The sequence below is a fragment of the Cnephaeus nilssonii genome (assembly GCF_951640355.1).
Source record: "Cnephaeus nilssonii genome assembly, chromosome: 13".
NCBI lineage: Eukaryota > Metazoa > Chordata > Mammalia > Chiroptera > Vespertilionidae > Cnephaeus > Cnephaeus nilssonii.
In genome coordinates this window covers 2,432,294-2,450,928 of record NC_137084.1, presented here as the reverse complement: position 1 = coordinate 2,450,928, position 18,635 = coordinate 2,432,294, and the positions used below count along the sequence as shown (strand labels likewise).

General features: G+C 58.4%; 1 protein-coding gene across 1 annotated transcript; it reads right to left on the bottom strand.

The window, feature by feature from the left end:
• Nucleotides 1–6,196: 6,196 nt before the first annotated feature.
• Nucleotides 6,197–14,694, bottom strand: LOC307109474 (pepsin F-like). Its single transcript, XM_079788217.1, has 9 exons — nucleotides 14,546–14,694; nucleotides 13,286–13,436; nucleotides 12,401–12,518; nucleotides 12,183–12,301; nucleotides 10,268–10,467; nucleotides 9,361–9,477; nucleotides 7,902–8,046; nucleotides 7,715–7,813; nucleotides 6,197–6,737 (listed from the first exon to the last, which is right to left on the bottom strand). Exons 1-9 carry the CDS (start codon nucleotides 14,596–14,598, stop codon nucleotides 6,588–6,590), a joined length of 1,152 nt encoding a protein of 383 aa, XP_079644343.1. The 5' UTR covers nucleotides 14,599–14,694; the 3' UTR covers nucleotides 6,197–6,587.
• Nucleotides 14,695–18,635: the final 3,941 nt, after the last annotated feature.

Genomic DNA, 18,635 nt, shown 5'->3' with positions numbered 1-18,635 from the left:
GCTGCGCCGAGGTCCAGCTGGAGAAGTGGGAGCCACGTCAGGGCCTGGAGCTGGGAGGAATGGGGAAACGCTGAGGGAAGTCGCTGCCTCTGCTTTGCCGCAGGGGAAGGCACAGGCCTGGTAGCAGCCGCCGCAGTGAGCCGCGGGGACTTGGAAGGGAAGGGGGTGCAGAGCCGAGTAACAGAGAAGGGGGACGGCCAGGCCCCAGGCGAGGGTGGGGAAGAGGCCTGGGCAGGATGGAGCTCGGTGCCCGGGCCACTGACCTCTGGCACCCTGTGCTGGGGCCCCCTGTGCTGGGCATGGAGGGGGTGGGCGGGTCACTGAGCATTTAAAACCGTGCCTCATCGCTCCTGCCTTCCTGCAGGCCCGGGACCGGAGCCCTGGTGTTAGCATCCACGCCGTTAGCAGAGGTGATCTCTCAGCCCAGCTCAGGTTTCATGGTTTTGTTTTGTTTTTAATAAATGTTTTTATTGATTTGAGAGAGGAAGGGAGAGGGAGAGCGAGAGAAGTGAGAGACATCAGTGATGAGAGAGAGTCATCAGCTGGCTGCTTCCTGCACGCCCCGGGCATGTCCCCTGACCAGGAATCGGACCGTGACCTCCTGGTCCGCAGGTCGACGCTGATCCACTGGCCACCACGCCGGGCCCAGCGCGGGTTTCTATTGGGAGCCCCCTCCAGTTGGTAGCCCCTCCGGATGACGACCCTGTCGAGCCCACCGACTCCCGTGGCAGCTGTCCACGGGGCAGGCCCAGGGCTCTCCCGTCATGATGGCAGTTCCACGGCACCTGTCTGCCCCCCCGTCCCGCTCCTGGGCGGCAGTGCCCGGCGGTCAGGTCTCGGCCACCGGGTGTCCGGCCGTCACTGACACTCAGTGTGGAACAAGTCCAGTTTGCTGACCTGGAGACAGGCTGAGCGCCGACCTATGAACCAGGAGTCACGGGTCAATCCCCGATCAGGGCACATGCAGGAGGCCGCCGATCAATGATTCTCTGTCATCATTGAGGTTTCTGTATCTTTCTCCCTCTCTGAAATAAATAAATATATGATTTCTGGGAGAGAGAGGGAGCGAGAGAGTAAGCGGGCCGATGCACCGTGGGCAAGGCTTGGCATCACCTGGATCTCAGCTAACGGCAGGTTGAGGTCCGGCCTCTGGGTCAGGCGCTCCTGCTGATTCCCGTGGCCACCTGTTGGGAAGGAAGAGAGGAACCAGGTTCTGCCCGGGAACGGCCACTCCGGGGCCCAGGACCACACGGGGAGAGGGCACAGCACCCTGGTCCTGGGGGGGCCGGGCTTTCGCCAGGAGCGTGGGCAAGAGGCGGTCATTAGTGAGCTGTCCCCTGTGCTCCGGGCGGTGGGGCTGCGCCTCCAGCTTCTCCGGCTCCGGGCCCAGGAGAAACTCCTCCTGTTAATAGCCCTGCTCTCCCCTCAGGCTGCACGCAGCTCGGAGGCTGCTCTTCTGGGAGGGGTGACTCATTGCTGGTAACTCACTCGCCACGTGTCTGATGAGGTCACCGCGAGGGTGCCTGTGGCCTAGATGCCCGGTGCGTCCAGGGTGGAAGGACGACTGGAGAAGTAGCAGTTTACGGGGTTGGTTACCGTGGGCCTTTGCTATTGCTGTTCCCTGTCTGGAATGTTCTTCTCCCAGCGCTCTGCATGGCTGGCTCCTTCTTCATATTCAGCTGTCCTTCTGCACTGCCCCTCCTCGGTGAGGTGTGCCCTGGCCACGCTGGTCCCCGGGCACAGACCTTCACTCATTTGAGGAGGCCCAGAGACCCCGAATGCGAGTTCCCATGTGCTCTGCCTGGGCGCCCTGTGGGGTGAGAATGTCCCCAATTTACAGATGAGCAAACCGAGGCTGGGGGAGTTAAAGTCCCTTGAGGTCATGTGGCCAGTGAGTGCCTGGGAGGTGAACCCGGTCTGCCCGACAGATTGCCTGGTCTGTCCACGCTGCTGCTTGGAGTGGAGGCCCGGAGGTGATGCCCAGGGGAGAGCGGGAGCAGGGTTGGGAGATGCCAGGGTAACCGACAAGGGGGTCTCATCCATGAATAATGTCCATTCTTTCAGTGAACACTTTTTGTTGTTGTTTAAATTGATTTCAGAGAGGAAGGGAGAGGGAGAGAGAGATAGAAACATCAATGATGAGAGACAAACACTGATCGGCTGTGTCCTGCGGGCCCCCCAATGGTACCAAGCCCACAACCCAGGCATGTGCCCTGACAGGGAATCTAACCATGACCTCCTGGTTACTCGGTCGGTGCTCAACCTGTGAGTCACTCTGGCTGGGCAGACACCTCTGTCCTTTAGAGAATAATGCTTGGCATTTTCCTGATCTTAAAAGGTGTCACTGAAAACATAATAATAAAAGCATAAGATGATTGGAGCAATCAGCCATGTGCTGTCTCCTGGATAGACTGTTGTCATATGTACGTTGGCCTTTTTCTGCTGTACGTGTGACGTCAGCAGTAGTTCATGCTGCTGTGGGACAGACACTGCCCAAAGGTTTTCTATAGGTTAACGCATGGAATCTTCACCACAGACCGAGAAGGTGGGACTGGTTTTTCCTGTCATGCTTTAGGTGTAGTATTGGTACAGTCTGATTGAGATTTGTTTCGCACCTCATAAAAACCACCATTCAGGTATGAATACTTTATAATTTAGGGTATTCATGGAGCTGTATGGACATCCAATGATTTAATTTTAGAACATTTTTGGTATCCCAAAAAGCAATGCCATACACATTAATATCACACCTTCACTTCCAACCCTGCCCTTGCCCCCAACTCCAAGAGATGATTTTCTTATTAATTAACTAGAGGCCTGTTGCATGAAGTTTTGTGCATGAATAGGCCTTCCTGCCCCTGGCTTCACTTCTGGCCGCCCTGGAGCCTGCAAGTCCTCGCTCCCGGCTAGAGCGCCACTCCTGTAGCTCCCTCTGCCTCTTACCCTTTCCCTCATAACTGGCGTACGCCCCCGCCCACCGCTGCGTGTCTACATATGCAAATTAACCCACCATTGTTGTTGGGTCAATTTGCATACACACTCCTGATTGGCTGATGGTCATCGTGGATGACAGTCAATTTGCATATTTCTCTTTTATACTGTTGACTAGAGGCCTGGTGCACGAAATTTGTGCACGGGGGGGGGTGTCCCTCAGCCCAGCCTGCACCCTCTCCAATTTGGGACCCCTCGAGGGATATCCGACTGCCTGTTTAAGGTCCATCCTGATAGGATCGGGCCTTAACGGGCAGTCGGACATCCCTCTCACAACCCATGACTTTTGGCTCACAACTGCTCTCCTGCCTGCCTGCCTGAATGCCCCTAACCGCTTCTGCCTGCCAGACTGATCACCCTCTAACCACTCCCTTTCCAACCTGATTGATGCCTAACTGCTCCCCTGCCAGCCTATTTGCCCCTAACTGCCCCCCTCTGCAGGCCTTGTCACCCCTAACTGCCCTCCCCTGCTGGCCATCTTGTGGTGACCATCTTGTGTCCACATGGGGGCAGGAACTTTTACCCCATGTGGGCAGCCATCTTGTGTTTTGGAGTGATGTTCAATGTGCATATTACTCTTTTATTAGATAGGATAGAGGCCTGGTGTATGGGTGGGGGCCAGCTGGTTTTTTCTGAAGGATGTCTCGGATCAGGGTGGGGGTTCCCTTGGGGCGTGGGGCGGCCTGGGTGAGGGGCCTGTGGTGGTTTGCAGGCCAGCCATGCCCCCTGGCGACCCAAGCGGAGGCCCTGGTATCTGGGATTTATTTATCTTCTACAATTGAAACTTTGTAGCCTGGAGTGGAGCCAAGCCTTCTGCTCGATCTGTGGTGGCACACCAATTATTTATCTTCTATAATTGAAATTTTGTAGCCTTAAGCAAAGGCCAAGTCAGGCCAGGGAGTGCGGAAAGCTTGGCTTCCTCCATTTACTGGGGCAACTCTAGCCTCCTGCTCTCTCCAGCTCCATGGCTGCCACCATTTTTGTTAGGATTTATTTATCTTCTATAATTGAAACTTTGTAGCCTTAAGCGGAGGCCTGGGCAGGCAAAGGCAGGTGGAAAGCTTGGCTTCCTCCATTGCCGGGGAAAACCAAGCCTTTCTCCTGTGGCTGCAGCCAACTTGGTTGGGTTTATTTGCATATTTGCTCCTGATTGGCTCGTATGCATGGCTTGTGGGTGTATTGGAAGTATGGTCAATTTGCATATTACTCTTTTATTAGATAGGATTGTTTTTTATTGCACTAAGAACATTGAACATGAGATCTACTCTCTTAATATAAATTTTCTTATTCTCACCAGAGGATTTTTCTTCCATTGATTGTTAGAGAGAATGGAAGTAGGGGAAGAGGGGAGGGGAAGAGTCGGAGAAGCATTGATGTGAGAGAAACATCGATTGGTTGCCTCCCGCACATGCTGGACGGGGGACAGCGTTGAACCTGCAACTCTGGTACATCCTCCTGACTGGGACTTGAACCTGAGACCCGTCAATATGCACGCCAACACTCTAACCATGGAGCCACACTGGGCAGGACTCAACAAAATTTCAAGTGCACAATGGAGTATTGCTAACTATAGGCACCATGTTACATAACAGACCCCTGGACGTATTCACCTTGCATAACCTGCATTACTGAAATGTACCTGTTGAATAGCAACTCCCCATTCCCTCTTCCCGTAACCCCTGACAACCACCAGGCCCCGCTCTGCTTCTGTGAGCCTGACGATGTAAGGCGCCGCAGAGCCGTGGGCTCAGACAGGATCCATCCTTCTGGGCCTGGCTTACCTCACTCAGCGTGAGCCCCCAGGTCTCAGCCTGCTGCAGCTGGCAGGGCTTTCTTCTCCTTATGACTGAGCAACATGCCATCGCACGTCCGTACCGCGGATTCTTCATCCCTGCATCGGGTGATGGGCGTTGCCTGTTTCCACGTCTGGCTATTGTGAACAACGCTGTAAGGGATACGCGGTGCGGCTCTCTTCGAGATCCTGATTTTAATTCTTTGGGATAAAAATCCGGAAGTGGGGTTCCTGGGGTCTTATAGAAATTCTGTGTTTAACTTTCGGAGGCATCGCCACATTGTCTCCTCCAGTGGCCGCACCACGTGGCGCTCACACTGACCGTGCCCGGGCTCCACGTCTCACCGCCCCGTGCTGGCGTGTGTGTTTGCCGGTGGCCACGCCCAGGTGCGGAGGGATAGCTCATTGTCCTTTTCATTTGCGTTTTCCTGATGATTAATGAGGGAGGGGCTGTTCTTATCGCAGAATTACAGAATAGAAAACAGATGTCCAGAGTGAGCTGACCTAAGGTCACAGGACTGACTGGTCACAGGACTGTACTTCTTGAGGCCCTACTATGCGCCTGGTATGTATGCGTCAGAGCTGGGACTTGAACCCGGACCAGAGAGCCCTGGGCTGTGCTGGAGTGCCCTGGGCGGCCCTGTCTTCCAGGCGCTTCGCAAACCTGTAACCCTGCTGTTTCGGGTTCTGCACTTTTCTCCTGATGTCCTATTAGAATGCTCTCATAGCATTCAACCTTCTTCTAAAACACGGCTGTGATTGGTGGCGGAGTTGGGGGGCAGCCACAAATGCTATCACCCACAGCAGCCGTCGCCAACCTACGATCCGGGGCCGCTGCTGGTCCCTGAAGCTGAAAGGTTGGCCACCCCCGAGTCCTACAGCATCTCTCTGCACTTCTGGGGACCACTCAGCCCAGCTCCAGCCAGTGGTTCAGGAGGAAACTGTCAATCACCATCCAGTGAAGGGGGGCCATGTGACCAAGTGGAGCCAATCATAGTGCCCCATTCCCTGGCCACAACACATGACCTGAGGTGGACCATCAGAGCCCTCTCTGGTCTCTGACACCCCCAAGCCTTGGGGATGTCAAAGGCTGGGGCGGGAGTGGCAGAGCCCTTGGCCTGGAGCAGGCTGCCAAGAGAAGGCTGGCAGGAGAGGAATCAAAGGTGACGGAAGGGCAGAGGCGAGAGGGAGGAGAGAGAGTGGGCTGGTGGGTTTTGATTGCTTGGGTGCAGCCACCACGCTGTGGGGACCTGCCCTGGTTCCCATCCTGGGTCCTGGGTGTCCCGGTTCGGGTCCTTTCCGATTAAGCCGTTTGGAGTGTGTCCCCTCCCTGTTGGTCCAGAGGAGACTCCAGAGCCCTGCCTGCCTGGGACGCACTTCCCAGACCAAAGCAGAGGCACCATTCGTATGAGCTGCATTGAAAATGAGACCGTTTATTAAAAATCAATTTTTTAAAATCAATGTTTATATGATTTTTTAGAGGGAGAGAAAGGGAGAGAGAGAAACATTGGTGAGAGAGAAACATCGATGAACTGCCTATTGCATGCCCCCTCCTGGGGACTGAGCCTCCAACCCCCGGGGCATGCAGTCTGACCAGGAATGGACCCGGTGACCTCTGAGTGCGTGGGACGAGGCTCAATCCACTGAGCCACACCGCTGGGCACAAATGAGGTCCTTCCTTTTCCACTGAGAAGAGGGCTTGGCAAAACCCCAGACGCAGCTGTAGCGGGTCCCCTGGGCAGGGACGCAGGGAGTGTGTGAGTCCTTGGGGCGGGCTGGCGGCCTCCAGGAGCGGCGCCCACGTCTATGCGATCACAGGAGCCAAGCCGATCCTGTTGTTGGCCCGGTCGAAGACGGTGAAATAGAGCCGCAGGAAGGCGTCCCCCAGGACCCAGAGGCTGGAGCTGTCTGGGGTGTCGGTGTCCAAGTTGGGGTAGCAGATGCCCGTCTGTTTCTGCAGGGGACGAAGCACAGCCCTCAGCCGTCCTTGCCCCCACCCCGTCAGGCCTGGGCGGCAGGTTTATCCCGCCTTCCCCTGGGCCCACCGCTGGGCTGTTTACTCTGAGAGAATCCCCGCCTGCTCCCCTTCACCCCGCTCCTCCTCCAAGACCGAGCCCAGCGCCTGGGCAGCCTTCCCGGGCCCATGCCCCCTCCTTGGCACTGCCCGCTGGGTGGGGAGGCTTCCCCGGGGCTCCCTGTGTCTTCAGCCTCAGCACACGGCCTACGGGGGGCCCCTGGCTCAGCTCCCGGGGTGCCTCCAGGGTTCAGGCTGAGAGATTTTGAGTAGCTTTCTCCATGGGCTGCCCCAACCTCCTCGGCACGCCGTGGGGAACCGGCACTTCTTGAGCCTCGACTCTGTGCCAGGCACTGCCGGTCACTGCACCTTTGTTCATGTCAGCGTCTCACCACCCCACAAAGGGGCTTGGTCCCCATTTCACAGACAGGGAATTGGGGCCTACAGGGGGCATTTGCACCCTAGGACTAGGGTGACCATATGATCTATCACCCAAGTCAGGACACTTTGAGATGGGAGGGAATACAGTTCATGATTAAGAGGGGACACGGGGACTGTCTCCAGCCAGCCCCCCTGTCCCTACTCTGCCTGTCTCCGGGTTACTGCCTACGTTCCCTGTCCATCGGTCCGATGTCCGGGGTGAACTGACGCTCTGTGAGGGCGAGGCCATTAGCGCGCCCTCTCCTGGAGCCCGGCCCTGAGCCAGCACAGGGGGCCGCTCAGAGTTCTCTGAGGGTGATGGGTGCCCAGACCCCCTTCTATCAAGAGGCTGTGCTGTGGGAGGTGCCCTCCCAGCCAGGGCTGCTGGGCAGCATCTGCAATGGCACAGCCCGGCCTCCAGGGGGCGGCAAGGAGCCCCGGCCCATCAGGTCCCTCCAGTCCCAGATCTGAGAGCAGCCCCCAGGACAGGCCCTCACCCTCCGGATGTAGGCGCTGGCTGGCACTGGGTACGCGACGCCATTGATGGTGAAGACGATGTCAGGCAGGCTGTGGATGGCCTCGCAGCTGACGACGTACTGTCAGAGAGAGAGGGAGAGGGAGGATGGCCCAGCGGGTCCTTCTGTGTGTGGGGAGCCCGGGGTGACCCTGGGCGTGACCCCTCACCTCGCCTGTGCTGGTGTTCTGGGCGCTGATGTTCCTCAGAATGTTGAGGATGGAGTTGGTTGGGCCAATCACCAGCGAGGTCCCGGTATCCATAATGGCCTGGCAGCTGTCAGCACAGCCCACGACCTTGCCGTCCATGGAGATGCTGAGGGACAGAGCAGGCGCCAGGGTCACTTGTGGTCTCTCCCACCGCGGCCCCTCCCTGCCGCCTGGGAACAGCCTGCAGCTCCCGCCGGCCTCTGTGTCCCTGTGTTCCCCCACACTGACCTTCCCGGGCCTCCTCTCAGGTCTGGAATGCATTGTGCTCTTAGTGCCCCAGGGCCTTTGCACGGGCTGTCACCCTTCCTAGACCCACCCCTACCCCTTTGTCTGGCTGATCTCCCCTGTCCTCCTGGGTCCAGATCAGTCATTCCTTTTTCAGGGAAGTGTTCCCCCCAGATTAGATCAGGCCCCTCTCCTCCCCCAGACTAGACCAGCAGAGCCTTCCTGGTTTCCAGGGTGCATCGGGGTGGGAACCCTGATCGCTGCGATGCGGTCGCTCACGTGTATCTGCCCTCGTAGTCGGTGAGCAATCTGTGCCCTCTGCCCCTCCTGCGCCCGTGCCCAGCGCATAGCGCATGCTCGACGGTGTTTGCCGAGGGAATGACAGGGCGCGTGAAGGAATGAGGTCAACTGGAGACACGACCTGCTGTCCGACCAGTTATAAAGGCCACATGGTGAAGACGGAGGTTCCCGGGACGCAGGGGCTCGGAGAGGTGGGAGGGAGTGTTGTTCCCCCCCTGCCTCGCCCCCTCTCCCCAGATCACTGGCCAGGCGACGCCTGAGCGGGCCCAGGTGGCTGGACGTTGGCCCCAAGCACAATTTAAGCTTCTGTCTGACCGTCTTACAGGCTCCCCCTCAGCGATCGCCCCCGGTTCTCAGCCACCTGCATCCTCGCTTCCCGGTGCTCTCGGTCACATCCCCTGCCCCTTGGCACCCAGGCCGGGTTGGTGGGGGTTCCTCTGTGTGATTTGCTTTCAGGCCCTAGGGTTGCACCGATGATCCTCCACGCCAGATGGTTCTCCTAGATGGAGCAGCCTCCTGCTTGCCCTGGTTGTCTGTTTTCACGCTGGCGCCCCTAGTGCTGGGAACCCCTCTGGTCCAGCGACCAGGGATGTCCCTGTTCAGACAACGGAATTCTCCTTGACCCCTTCTCACTGCACTTGCCCCGCTCTGGGGGTGCAGCCCTCCCACGCTGCCCCAGCCGCCGCCCTGAACTGGGCCCCGGGCCTGTCCCTCCTCCTGGTTCTCAGTGACGCGGGCCGATCCAGTTTCTCTGGTCAGGACCCTGGTCAGGGCCGTATGAACCCTTGTTGGTGAGCGTGCCTGTGCGTGTCTCTGTCTGTCTGAGTCTGTGTGTCTGTGTGTGTTTGTGCTGCTGTCACTGGTGTGGCTCTCAGCGGCGGGTAGGGGGGATTACCTGTCCACAGTGACCTGCCAGTAGCCCTGCTCGCTCACCGGCACCCACTGGATCTCGCCCCGGTAGTAGGAGGGGTCCACGCCGCCGAACATCACCACGCTGCCGTTCTTCTCGTTGCTGGGTGAGGGGTGGGGTTGGGGGAGGGGGCTCATGTGAGGGGAGGACGATGGGTGGCATTTCTCCAGCTCAGTGAGCGAGGGGTGCACTGACCAGCAGCCACCCAGCCACACAGCCCAGGGCCCCGCGGCCGAGTTAGAGTCCCGCCACTACCAGTGTGGTCGGAGCAATTTTGTGCAAAGCTCCTCTGTGAGCCTCAGTTCCTCAGTTTCCCCGTCCATCCAAAGAGGGACTAGAGGTACAGGGGTCGGCAAACTTTAAAAATGCTAGATTATGCCCTAGCTGTTTTGGCTCAGTGAATAGAGCATCGGCCTTCAGACTGAAGGGTCCCGGATTCGACCCCTGGGCCTGGCCGGGGCACATGTAAGAGGCAACCAATCGATGTGTCTCCCTTGCATCAATGTTTCTCTCTCTGTGTCTCCCCTCCTCCCTTCCACTCTCGAAAAATCAATGGGGAAAAATCCTCCGGTGAGGATTAACAAAAAGTAAAATAAAGTAAAAGTGCTAGATTGTCAATATTTTGGGCTCCACCAGCTGCGCAATCTGTATGGAAAGTGCTCGATGCTTCCATTGTAGCGCGGAAGCATCTGCAGACAGGATGTGGCTGGAGGAGCAGGGCTGTGTTCCAATAAAACTTTATTCATAAAATCAGGTGGCGAGCCACATGTGGCTGGGGCCACTATTTGCTGACCCCTGGAGTAGACTGCCCTCAGGAAACACGGGGCTGGGTCGTCTACTGTTTCTCAGGCGCCTGATGGCATCCGGGGAGGGGCTTACCCAGCAGGCTTACCTGCTCAGGTAGAAGGCGAAGAGGTTCTCAGATATGAGGCCTTGGTTCCACATGCTGTCGAAGACCGGGGTGGTGTTTCTGAGGGCGAGGGCGGGGTAGGCCAGGCCCAGGATGCCGTCGTAGGCCGCGTATTCCAAGGAAATGCTGGACTCCTCCCAGCTCAGGCCAAATGCCTGGGATTTGCACACAAGGTCCCCGATCTGTTGCGGGGAGAGTGGTCTCATGTGAAGGTTTGGGAAGCTGAGCTGGGTCTGGGCCGGGGGGTGGGGCATGAGGGGGGTGATGCCACCAGCACCGCAGGCATCAGCTGAGGTGCGGCTGCGCTTGAGGTGCCGGAGCAGCACGCACCATGCATTGCCGAGGAGTCCAACTGACGCCCGCCCTCCTGCTAGCAGCACCCCAGGCAGTAAAACACCCCCATCCCCTGCACGAAGGGCTGACTGGGGAGCTGGCCAAGCGGCCCCCCTTGCAGGCCCCAATGAGCAGAGAGCGGGAGCATGTTGTTTTTGGCGTTCCCGGGACCTGGTGGCAGAAACAGAGTGAATTTGCTGCGGTTCCCTGTGGGTCTGCCCCCCAGGTGTACACAGGGCCGCCGAGTTCTTGTGAAAAGACTGTCTGGGTCCTCCCCGCTTTGCTGAGTGGATAGAGCGTCAGCCTGGGGACTGAAGTGTCCCGGGTTCAATTCCTGTCACGGGTTGTGGGCTGGATATCATTATAGGGCGTGCAGGAGGCAGCCGATCAATGATTCTCTCTCATCATGGATGTTTCTCTCCTCTCCTTTCCCTTCCTCTCTGCGATCAATTAACCCTTTGCACTCGCTTGCTTTTTTCTCGAGCTGCTAACGATGCTAACCGTGTCGAGTCACACTCGACATCCGAGTGCAAAAGGTTAAAAAAATGGCTTCCTGGGAAACACGTGTGTTTGTGTGTGTATGTGTGCATGAATGTGTGTATGTATATATACGTGCACGTGTGTATGTGTACGCGCGCATATGTGTGTGTGTGCTTGTGGGTTGTGTGTGTATGTGTGTGTGTGTGTGTGTGTGTGTGTGTGTGAGGCACTTTGGGCAGGAAGCCCAGTTATTCTAAGATTCTCAAAGGCCCCCAAAGTAAGACCTTTTACTCTGGGCCGTCCTGCACCCCTGGCCCTGCTTCCCCTGCCCTGGTGTCTGGAGCCCTCGGCAGCCCCCGGACACCCCGGATACTCTCTCCCCTCTCCTGGAAAATCCCCCACAGCTGCCCAGCCGTGACTCGCACCCCAGCTGTGCTGCTCCAGGTGTGGGCCTTGGGCAGGCCCTCCCCCTCTCCCTGCGGTCCCTCCTCTGCATGCAGGTAGCAGTAACGCCTGCCCCGTGGGGTTGTTGCAGGATCAGACACATTATTACCACGGACGTGCCCAGCACAGTGCCTGGCACAATCTGGGAATATAAAAATGGGTTTTCCACCCGGCTGGCATGGCTCAGTGGCTGAGCATCGACCTATGAACCAGGAGGTCCCGGTTCAATTCCAGTCAAGGGCACATGCCAGGCTTGTGGGTTCGATCCCCAGGGGGGCCTGCAGCAGGCAGCGGGTCAGTGATTCTCTCTCATCATTGATGTTTCTGTCTCTCTCTCTCTCCCTTCCTCTCTGAAATCAACAAAAATATATATTTAATAAAAACGGGTTTGCCCTCACCTCTCCCTGCTCCCAGCAAAACCAGCCTCTCGCTCACCACGGGCAAGAGCTGCAAATGCCCGCCGCTCATGCCATGACCGCTCGCTGGGTTGGCCACTCAGGGAGCTTGTCCGCAGGGTGCTGTCTCCCCAAGGCAGACGGCCAGCCGCTGGGGTACTCTGGGGGAGACTGTGCGTCCAGCTGACCCTGCATCTGGTGCCCTGAGCAGTGAGCAGAGGTCGCCAGGCCCCGCCCCCACTCACCCGCACGTCATCATAGCCCAGCAGCCCGGTTACGTTGCCAGAACCATACTGCAGCTCGATGGGCTGGTCCGTGCTCTGGAAGGTGGACGACCACCACGGGTCAAAGGCTTTGTGTGTCACTGCGGATGGAGAACGAGTGGAGAGCCGCCAGTGTCCTTCAGCTGCCACAGCTGGGGCAGGAGGCGGGGGCGGGGGCCGTGAGGGGCTCGGGCACTCACCACAGGCGGGACTGGAGCAGTAGATGGAGGGCACCCACAAGTCAGCCGAGCCCGTGTCAAAGGTGACCTTGAACTCCTGAGGGGGCGTTCCAATGCTGATGGTGCCAACGTAGTACAGCTGCCGGGCGGGGGAGGGCGGTTAGGCCAGGCCGGGCTGCCCGGTCACCCCTGATCCCCGAGGGGCCTGCCTCGATCAGGGCGTCCCTGTCTCCTGGGATCCCTTTCCCACCACCCCACTGCACAGCCACGGCTCAGGCGGTGCCTTCATTGGGAAGTTTCCCACTTTCCCCCGCCGCTCTCTACATCCTCGCAGCCTTCACGGCCCAGCTGGCCTGCTCCCTCCTCCGGGAAGCCCTCCCAGGTCACCCAGGCCACTGTCTCCCAACTCAACGCCGGTGATGTCACTATCACAGGCGGCCTTTTATTTGGCGTTTATCTTCTTGCAGAAAGACCAGACCCTCTGTTCTCCGCAGCCATAGCCACACTGCTGGTGTTTTATGGCCTCCCCACGGCAGGGGCTCAGGGACTCTTTGCTGGGGTCGTTCTCGGGGCGTCCTCTGCCTGGGGTGTCAAACTGGAGTCCCCGGGGAGGCAGCGGTGCGTCTTGTTCAGAAGGAACAGAAGCTGCCCAACAGGCACCTGGTCCGCAGGGCCCAGTGACGTGTCCTTGGCCCAAGACGGAGGTCTGCCTGCCGCCTGACCATGGCTGGACTCGGTCACCACAGACCAAGGCCGAGGCGGGGTGCCTTCTCCCCGGGGAGGGACCCCTGCTCCCTGGCTCTGCTGCCTGCAGGAGCCCCGCCCCCTCCTGGTCCCAGCCCTGGGTGAACCCCAGTGCTGGGCCAGCTCCTAGGGAAGGCTGCGGGCTGCGCCCCGCACACTCACGTCCCAGTAGTTCCTCATGGGTTGCACGGTGACGCCCTCCCCGCTCAGGAACTTGTAGGCGTGGCTGTAGGGGTGCCGCTGGAGGTAGTCTCTCAGCAGGTCCTTCTCCCGCAGGCTCTCCCGCATGGACTTGATCTTGGTCAGAGGGATGCTTCCCGGGAAAGACAACCAATCAGACAGAGCTCCCACCCCGCGGTTCAGTGTGGCCGCCACGCCTGGTGTTGGAGCCGCACCGTGTCTTCCCGAGGATGTTCCCGGCCATCTTAGGGGGGCAGCCGCCCAGCTACCGCAGGCAAAGGCGGGCAATGGGCCCAGGTCTGAGCGCGGGGCCTGCTGCGGCCCCGGGGAAGCCACAGGCCCGTGCGCAGCCTCCGTTTCCCCGTCGTAAAGAAGTGGGGTGAGGACAGCCTCCCGCGGGGTGTCTGGGGCTTTGAGGGAGAGGATGGACAGAAGGCCCCTGACTCAGGGACCTTGATCCCGAGCCAGTGCTGTCGCCATTGTCATCTGACCTGCTCCCTCTCCAAGAGCCCTGGAGGGAGCGGAGTGGGGATCACCCACTTTTACAGGAGGAACCTGAAAGGCGGGGGGTTCGTGACCTGGCTGTGGCCACCAGCAAAACTGGGCCTCGGGGGACCCCTCCGGGCCCTTCTCCAGGGTCAAGCAGAGGGGAGGCTGGAGGTGGGCGAGGGAGCCCGGAGTTGGGGAAGAAAACGTCCCCCGACGGGACCACCCACACAGCTGCTCAGGTGGTGCCCTGAGCAGTCCTGGGGGCCCCATCCACACAGGGGCAGCCTGGCGTTGTGCAGCCCCCAGTCCATCCCCGGATCCCTGGCCCCACAGTGAACGTGGCTAGGAGATGCATCAATGCATGGAGATGTGGCCCTGGCCAGTTTTGCTCTGTGGATAGAGCGTTCACCTGGGGACCGAAGGGTCCTGGTTTCGAGTCCGGTCAAGGGCACATACCTCAGTTGCAGGCTCCTCCCCGGCCTGGGCCCTGGTCAGTGCTCATTTAGGAGGCAACCAATCAATGTGTTTCTCTCACATCGATAATTCTCTGTCTCTCCCCTTCCCTTCCACTCTCCCTAAAAATCAATGGGAAAATATCCTCTGGTGAGAATTAAAAAATACAAATAAAAAAATACAGGGAGACGCGGACTTTAGGACCGGGAATGGTGGCGTTCCCTTGTCCAACCCTGGGCGGTGGAAGGAAGGACAAGGGGACAATGAGAGAAGCCGGGAGAGAGCTGTCCCCATACTCACGTGACCAGGCACTCGGAGAGGGCCACCAGGCTGAGGAACCCGATCCACCTCATCGTGCGTTCTTCCCTGGGTGGCGTCCTCCGGAAGGCTCGGGTTTGGAGCGTGCGGGGATGGGCCAGCGCAGCCGATATATACGCTCTGACCTGCACTCGTGATCCGCTGGGAGGGCTGCTGACGGCCCCGATAAAACACTACAAGCCTCCTGATAAGATCGTTATTCCCATCAGCACTGCAAACCTCCTGATAAGATCTTTATTCCCATCTGAGTTCTGGATTGAGGGGCGGGGCGCTGGGAAGACTTAGAAAAAGTTCGAAATACAGAGATGTCTCGTAATCTCTTCGTTGGGGCATGGCTGGGGGACAAACCCAAACCACATGACCTCCCAACAAGTGGGGAGATGGGTGCTCACTTGGAGGTAAAGCATGCCAATCCTATCTACTAAAGAGGGAATATGCTAATTGACCATCACTCGGTCACAAAGTGACTGCACCCACAGCTGAGGCCAAGTTCCCATAAGGATTGTAAAGGAGCAAACAGCAGGGACCTGAGGCTTCGCCCTCCCCTACCCTCGTGGGACTTGACACGGGACCTCAGGCTCTGCCCCCACCCAGCAGAGATTGACAGGGGACCTCAAGAAGAACCCCAGTGCTCAGGGTACTCAGCCCATACCACTGCCCAACGGGGAGATGGGGCTTGACTGAGGACCTCAAGGCCTGCCCCCCGCCCCGATCTGGGCTGGGGGACCTCAGGCCATGCCCCTCATCCTGGGCAGGGCCAGGGTACCTGAGGCTACGCTCTGTGCCTGGCAGGGCTTGAAAAGGGAGGGACTCGCTGGATCTGGGTCTAGCCCAATGAGGGAGGGCGGGGGGGGGGGTACGGCAGAGTCCGGGTCTTCCTCGATTTTGAGGTGCATGTGGATGGGCGGGGACATGACTCTGGGTCCCATGGTGAGCCCCTGACTTTGACAGGAGGAAGGTTTTCATATTCATTTTACTAATTTTCTTTCTTCTCTGACACTTCTATTATAGAGAAATGGAAAATAGCAATATTAAATTATTTCCTCTAATCCCCTTTTAATGTGCATGAATTTCATGCACTGGGTCACTAGTTTCAACATATGTGTACATTTTCTAGATCCTGATTTGAATAAATAAGCTGTTCAAAGGCATTTTGTGAGAGAGGCAGGAAGATTTCAGCAGGGACTAGATCTTAGGTGAGATTGGAGTTGTTAATTTTGTTTGGGGTGAAAGAGCATTGTGGGCTTATACACAGTGCCCCCCAAAAATGTATGCACGCGTTACCAGCTGGTAGCTCCATTGTGAAAATGAAATGCACTTTAATAAACACTGCCCTTGTCATTATTCAAAGCGTGAGCGTACTTCTTGGGGGGCACCTGTGTATTCTGTGAAGTGATGCCCTCTGCTTACACTATCACAGCAAACACGAGTAAAGGGGAAAGGCCTGTAAGTGAGGGTCTAGAGCAAACAGGTTTGCATCGCTGCTGGGCATCGAACGGTGTCCCCCCTCCGAGTCATAAATTGGAACCTCACTCCCCAAAGGATGCCACATGGCGATGGGTCCTGGAAGGTGACTCGGTTGAGGTGAGGTCACGAGGGTGGCTGCCCCTGCCGTGCCCCCCCCCACCCCCCATGATGTGAGACACAGCTGATGCCCGGCCTCCAGCCCACAAGAGCGGGGCTCCAGGCCTCCGGCCCCCCCAGCCTGGCGGAGAGAAAGATTGTCCGTTTGATGCTAAATGACGAAACAAAGCCTCGTGATTCTCTGTTTGCAAAGCTGTTATGTTTGAAGGGACAAGAGGCTTAAACACTGTCATTTGGAGCTTCTGCTGTATCGATGCCCCGAGGGGCCCAAGCGGAGTGGACGAGGCGGCCTCCAGGGCAGTCCGCGAGCCTCACCTGCCCGTTTCCCGCTCCTCCTGAACCGGACCCGCCACCCCCAGGGCTGCGCCGAGGTCCAACTGGAGAAGTGGGAGCCACGTCAGGGCCTGGAGCTGGGAGGAATGGGGAAACGCTGAGGGAAGTCGCTGCCTCTGCTTTGCCGCAGGGGAAGGCACAGGCCTGGTAGCAGCCGCCGCAGTGAGCCGCGGGGACTTGGAAGGGAAGGGGGTGCAGAGCCGAGTAACAGAGAAGGGGGACGGCCAGGCCCCAGGCGAGGGTGGGGAAGAGGCCTGGGCAGGATGGAGCTCGGTGCCCCGGGCCACTGTGCCTCTGGCACCCTGTGCTGGGGCCCCCTGTGCTGGGGCCCCCTGTGCTGGGCATGGAGGGGGTGGGCGGGTCACTGAGCATTTAAAACCGTGCCTCATCGCTCTCGCCTTCTGCAGGCCTGGGACCGGAGCCCTGGTGTTAGCATCCACGCCGTTAGCAGAGGCGATCTCTCAGCCCAGCTCAGGTTTCATGGTTTTGTTTTGTTTTTAATAAATGTTTTTATTGATTTGAGAGAGGAATGGAGAGGAAGAGAGAGAGAGAGAGAGAGAGAGAGAGAGAGAGAGAGAGACATCAGTGATGAGAGAGAGTCATCAGCTGGCTGCTTCCTGCACGCCCCGGGCATGTCCCCTGACCAGGAATCGGACCGTGACCTCCTGGTCCGCAGGTCGACGCTGATCCACTGGCCACCACGCCGGGCCCAGCGCGGGTTTCTATTGGGAGCCCCCTCCAGTTGGTAGCCCCTCCGGATGACGACCCTGTCGAGCCCACCGACTCCCGTGGCAGCTGTCCACGGGGCAGGCCCAGGGCTCTCCCCTCATGATGGCAGTTCCACGGCACCTGTCTGCCCCCCCGTCCCGCTCCTGGGCGGCAGCGCCCGGCTGTCAGGCCCGGCCACCGGGTGTCTGGCCGTCACTGACACTCAGTGTGGAACAAGTCCAGTCTGCTGACCTGGAGACAGGCTGAGCGCCGACCTATGAACCAGAAGTCACGGGTCAATCCCCGATCAGGGCACATGCAGGAGGCACCCAATCAGTGATTCTGTCTCATCATTGAGGTTTCTGTCTGTTTCTCCCTCTCTGAAATAAATAAATAAATAAATAAATAAATAAATAAATAAATAAAAAACAAATGATATCAGGGGGAGAGAGAGAGAGAGAACGGGCTGGGCACCATGGGGAAGGCTGGGCATCACCTGGGTCCCAGCTAACGGCAGGTTGAGGTCCGGCCTCAGGGTCAGGCGCTCCTGATGATGCCCGTGGCCACCTGTTGGGAAGGAAGAGAGGAACCAGGTTCTGCCCGGGAACGGCCACTCCGGGGCCCACGACCACACGGCAGAGGGCACAGCACCCTGGTCCTGGGGTGCCAGGCTTTCGCCAGGAGCGCGGGCAAGAGGCGGTCATTAGTGAGCTGTCCCCTGTGCTCCGGGCGGTGGGGCTGCGCCTCCAGCTTCTCCGGCTCCGGGCCCAGGAGAAACTCCTCCTGTTAATAGCCCTGCTCTCCCCTCAGGCTGCACGCAGCTCGGAGGCTGCTCTTCTGGGAGGGGTGACTCATTGCTGGTAACTCACTCGCCACGTGTCTGATGAGGTCACCGCGAGGGTGCCTGTGGCCTAGATGCCCGGTGCGTCCAGGGTGGAAGGACGACTGGAGAAGTAGCAGTTTACGGGGCTTGGTTACCGTGGGCCTTTGCTATTGCTGTTCCCTGTCTGGAATGTTCTTCTCCCAGCGCTCTGCATGGCTGGCTCCTTCTTCATATTCAGCTGTCCTTCTGCACTGCCCCTCCTCGGTGAGGTGTGCCCTGGCCACGCTGGTCCCCGGGCACAGATCTTCACTCATTTAAGGAGGCCCAGAGACCCCGAATGCGTGTTTCCATGTGCTCTGCCTGGGCGCCCTGTGGGGTGAGAATGTCCCCAATTTACAGATGAGCAAACCGAGGCTGGGGGAGTTAAACTTCCATGAGGACAAATGGCCAGTGAGTGCCTGGGAGGTGAACCCGGTCTGCCTGACAGATTGCCTGATCTGTCCACGCTGCTGCTTGGGGTGGAGGCCCGGAGGTGATGCCCAGGAGAGAGCGGGAGCAGGGATGGGAGATTCCGGGGTCACTGATAAGGGGTCTCGTCCTTGAAAACTGTCCATCCTTTTAGGG

What these genes read in the sequence shown, in the direction of transcription:
- LOC307109474 (XM_079788217.1), bottom strand. Translation starts at nt 14,598, where the DNA reads ATGAGGTGGATCGGGTTCCTCAGCCTGGTGGCCCTCTCCGAGTGCCTG. An exon ending in CTCTCCGAGTGCCTGGTCAC is followed by an intron (nt 13,437 to 14,545) that starts GTGAGTATGGGG and finishes TTTCCCGGGAAG; the next exon opens with CATCCCTCTGACCAAGATCA. An exon ending in TGGGCTATGATGACGTGCGG is followed by an intron (nt 10,468 to 12,182) that starts GTGAGTGGGGGC and finishes TCCCCGCAACAG; the next exon opens with ATCGGGGACCTTGTGTGCAA.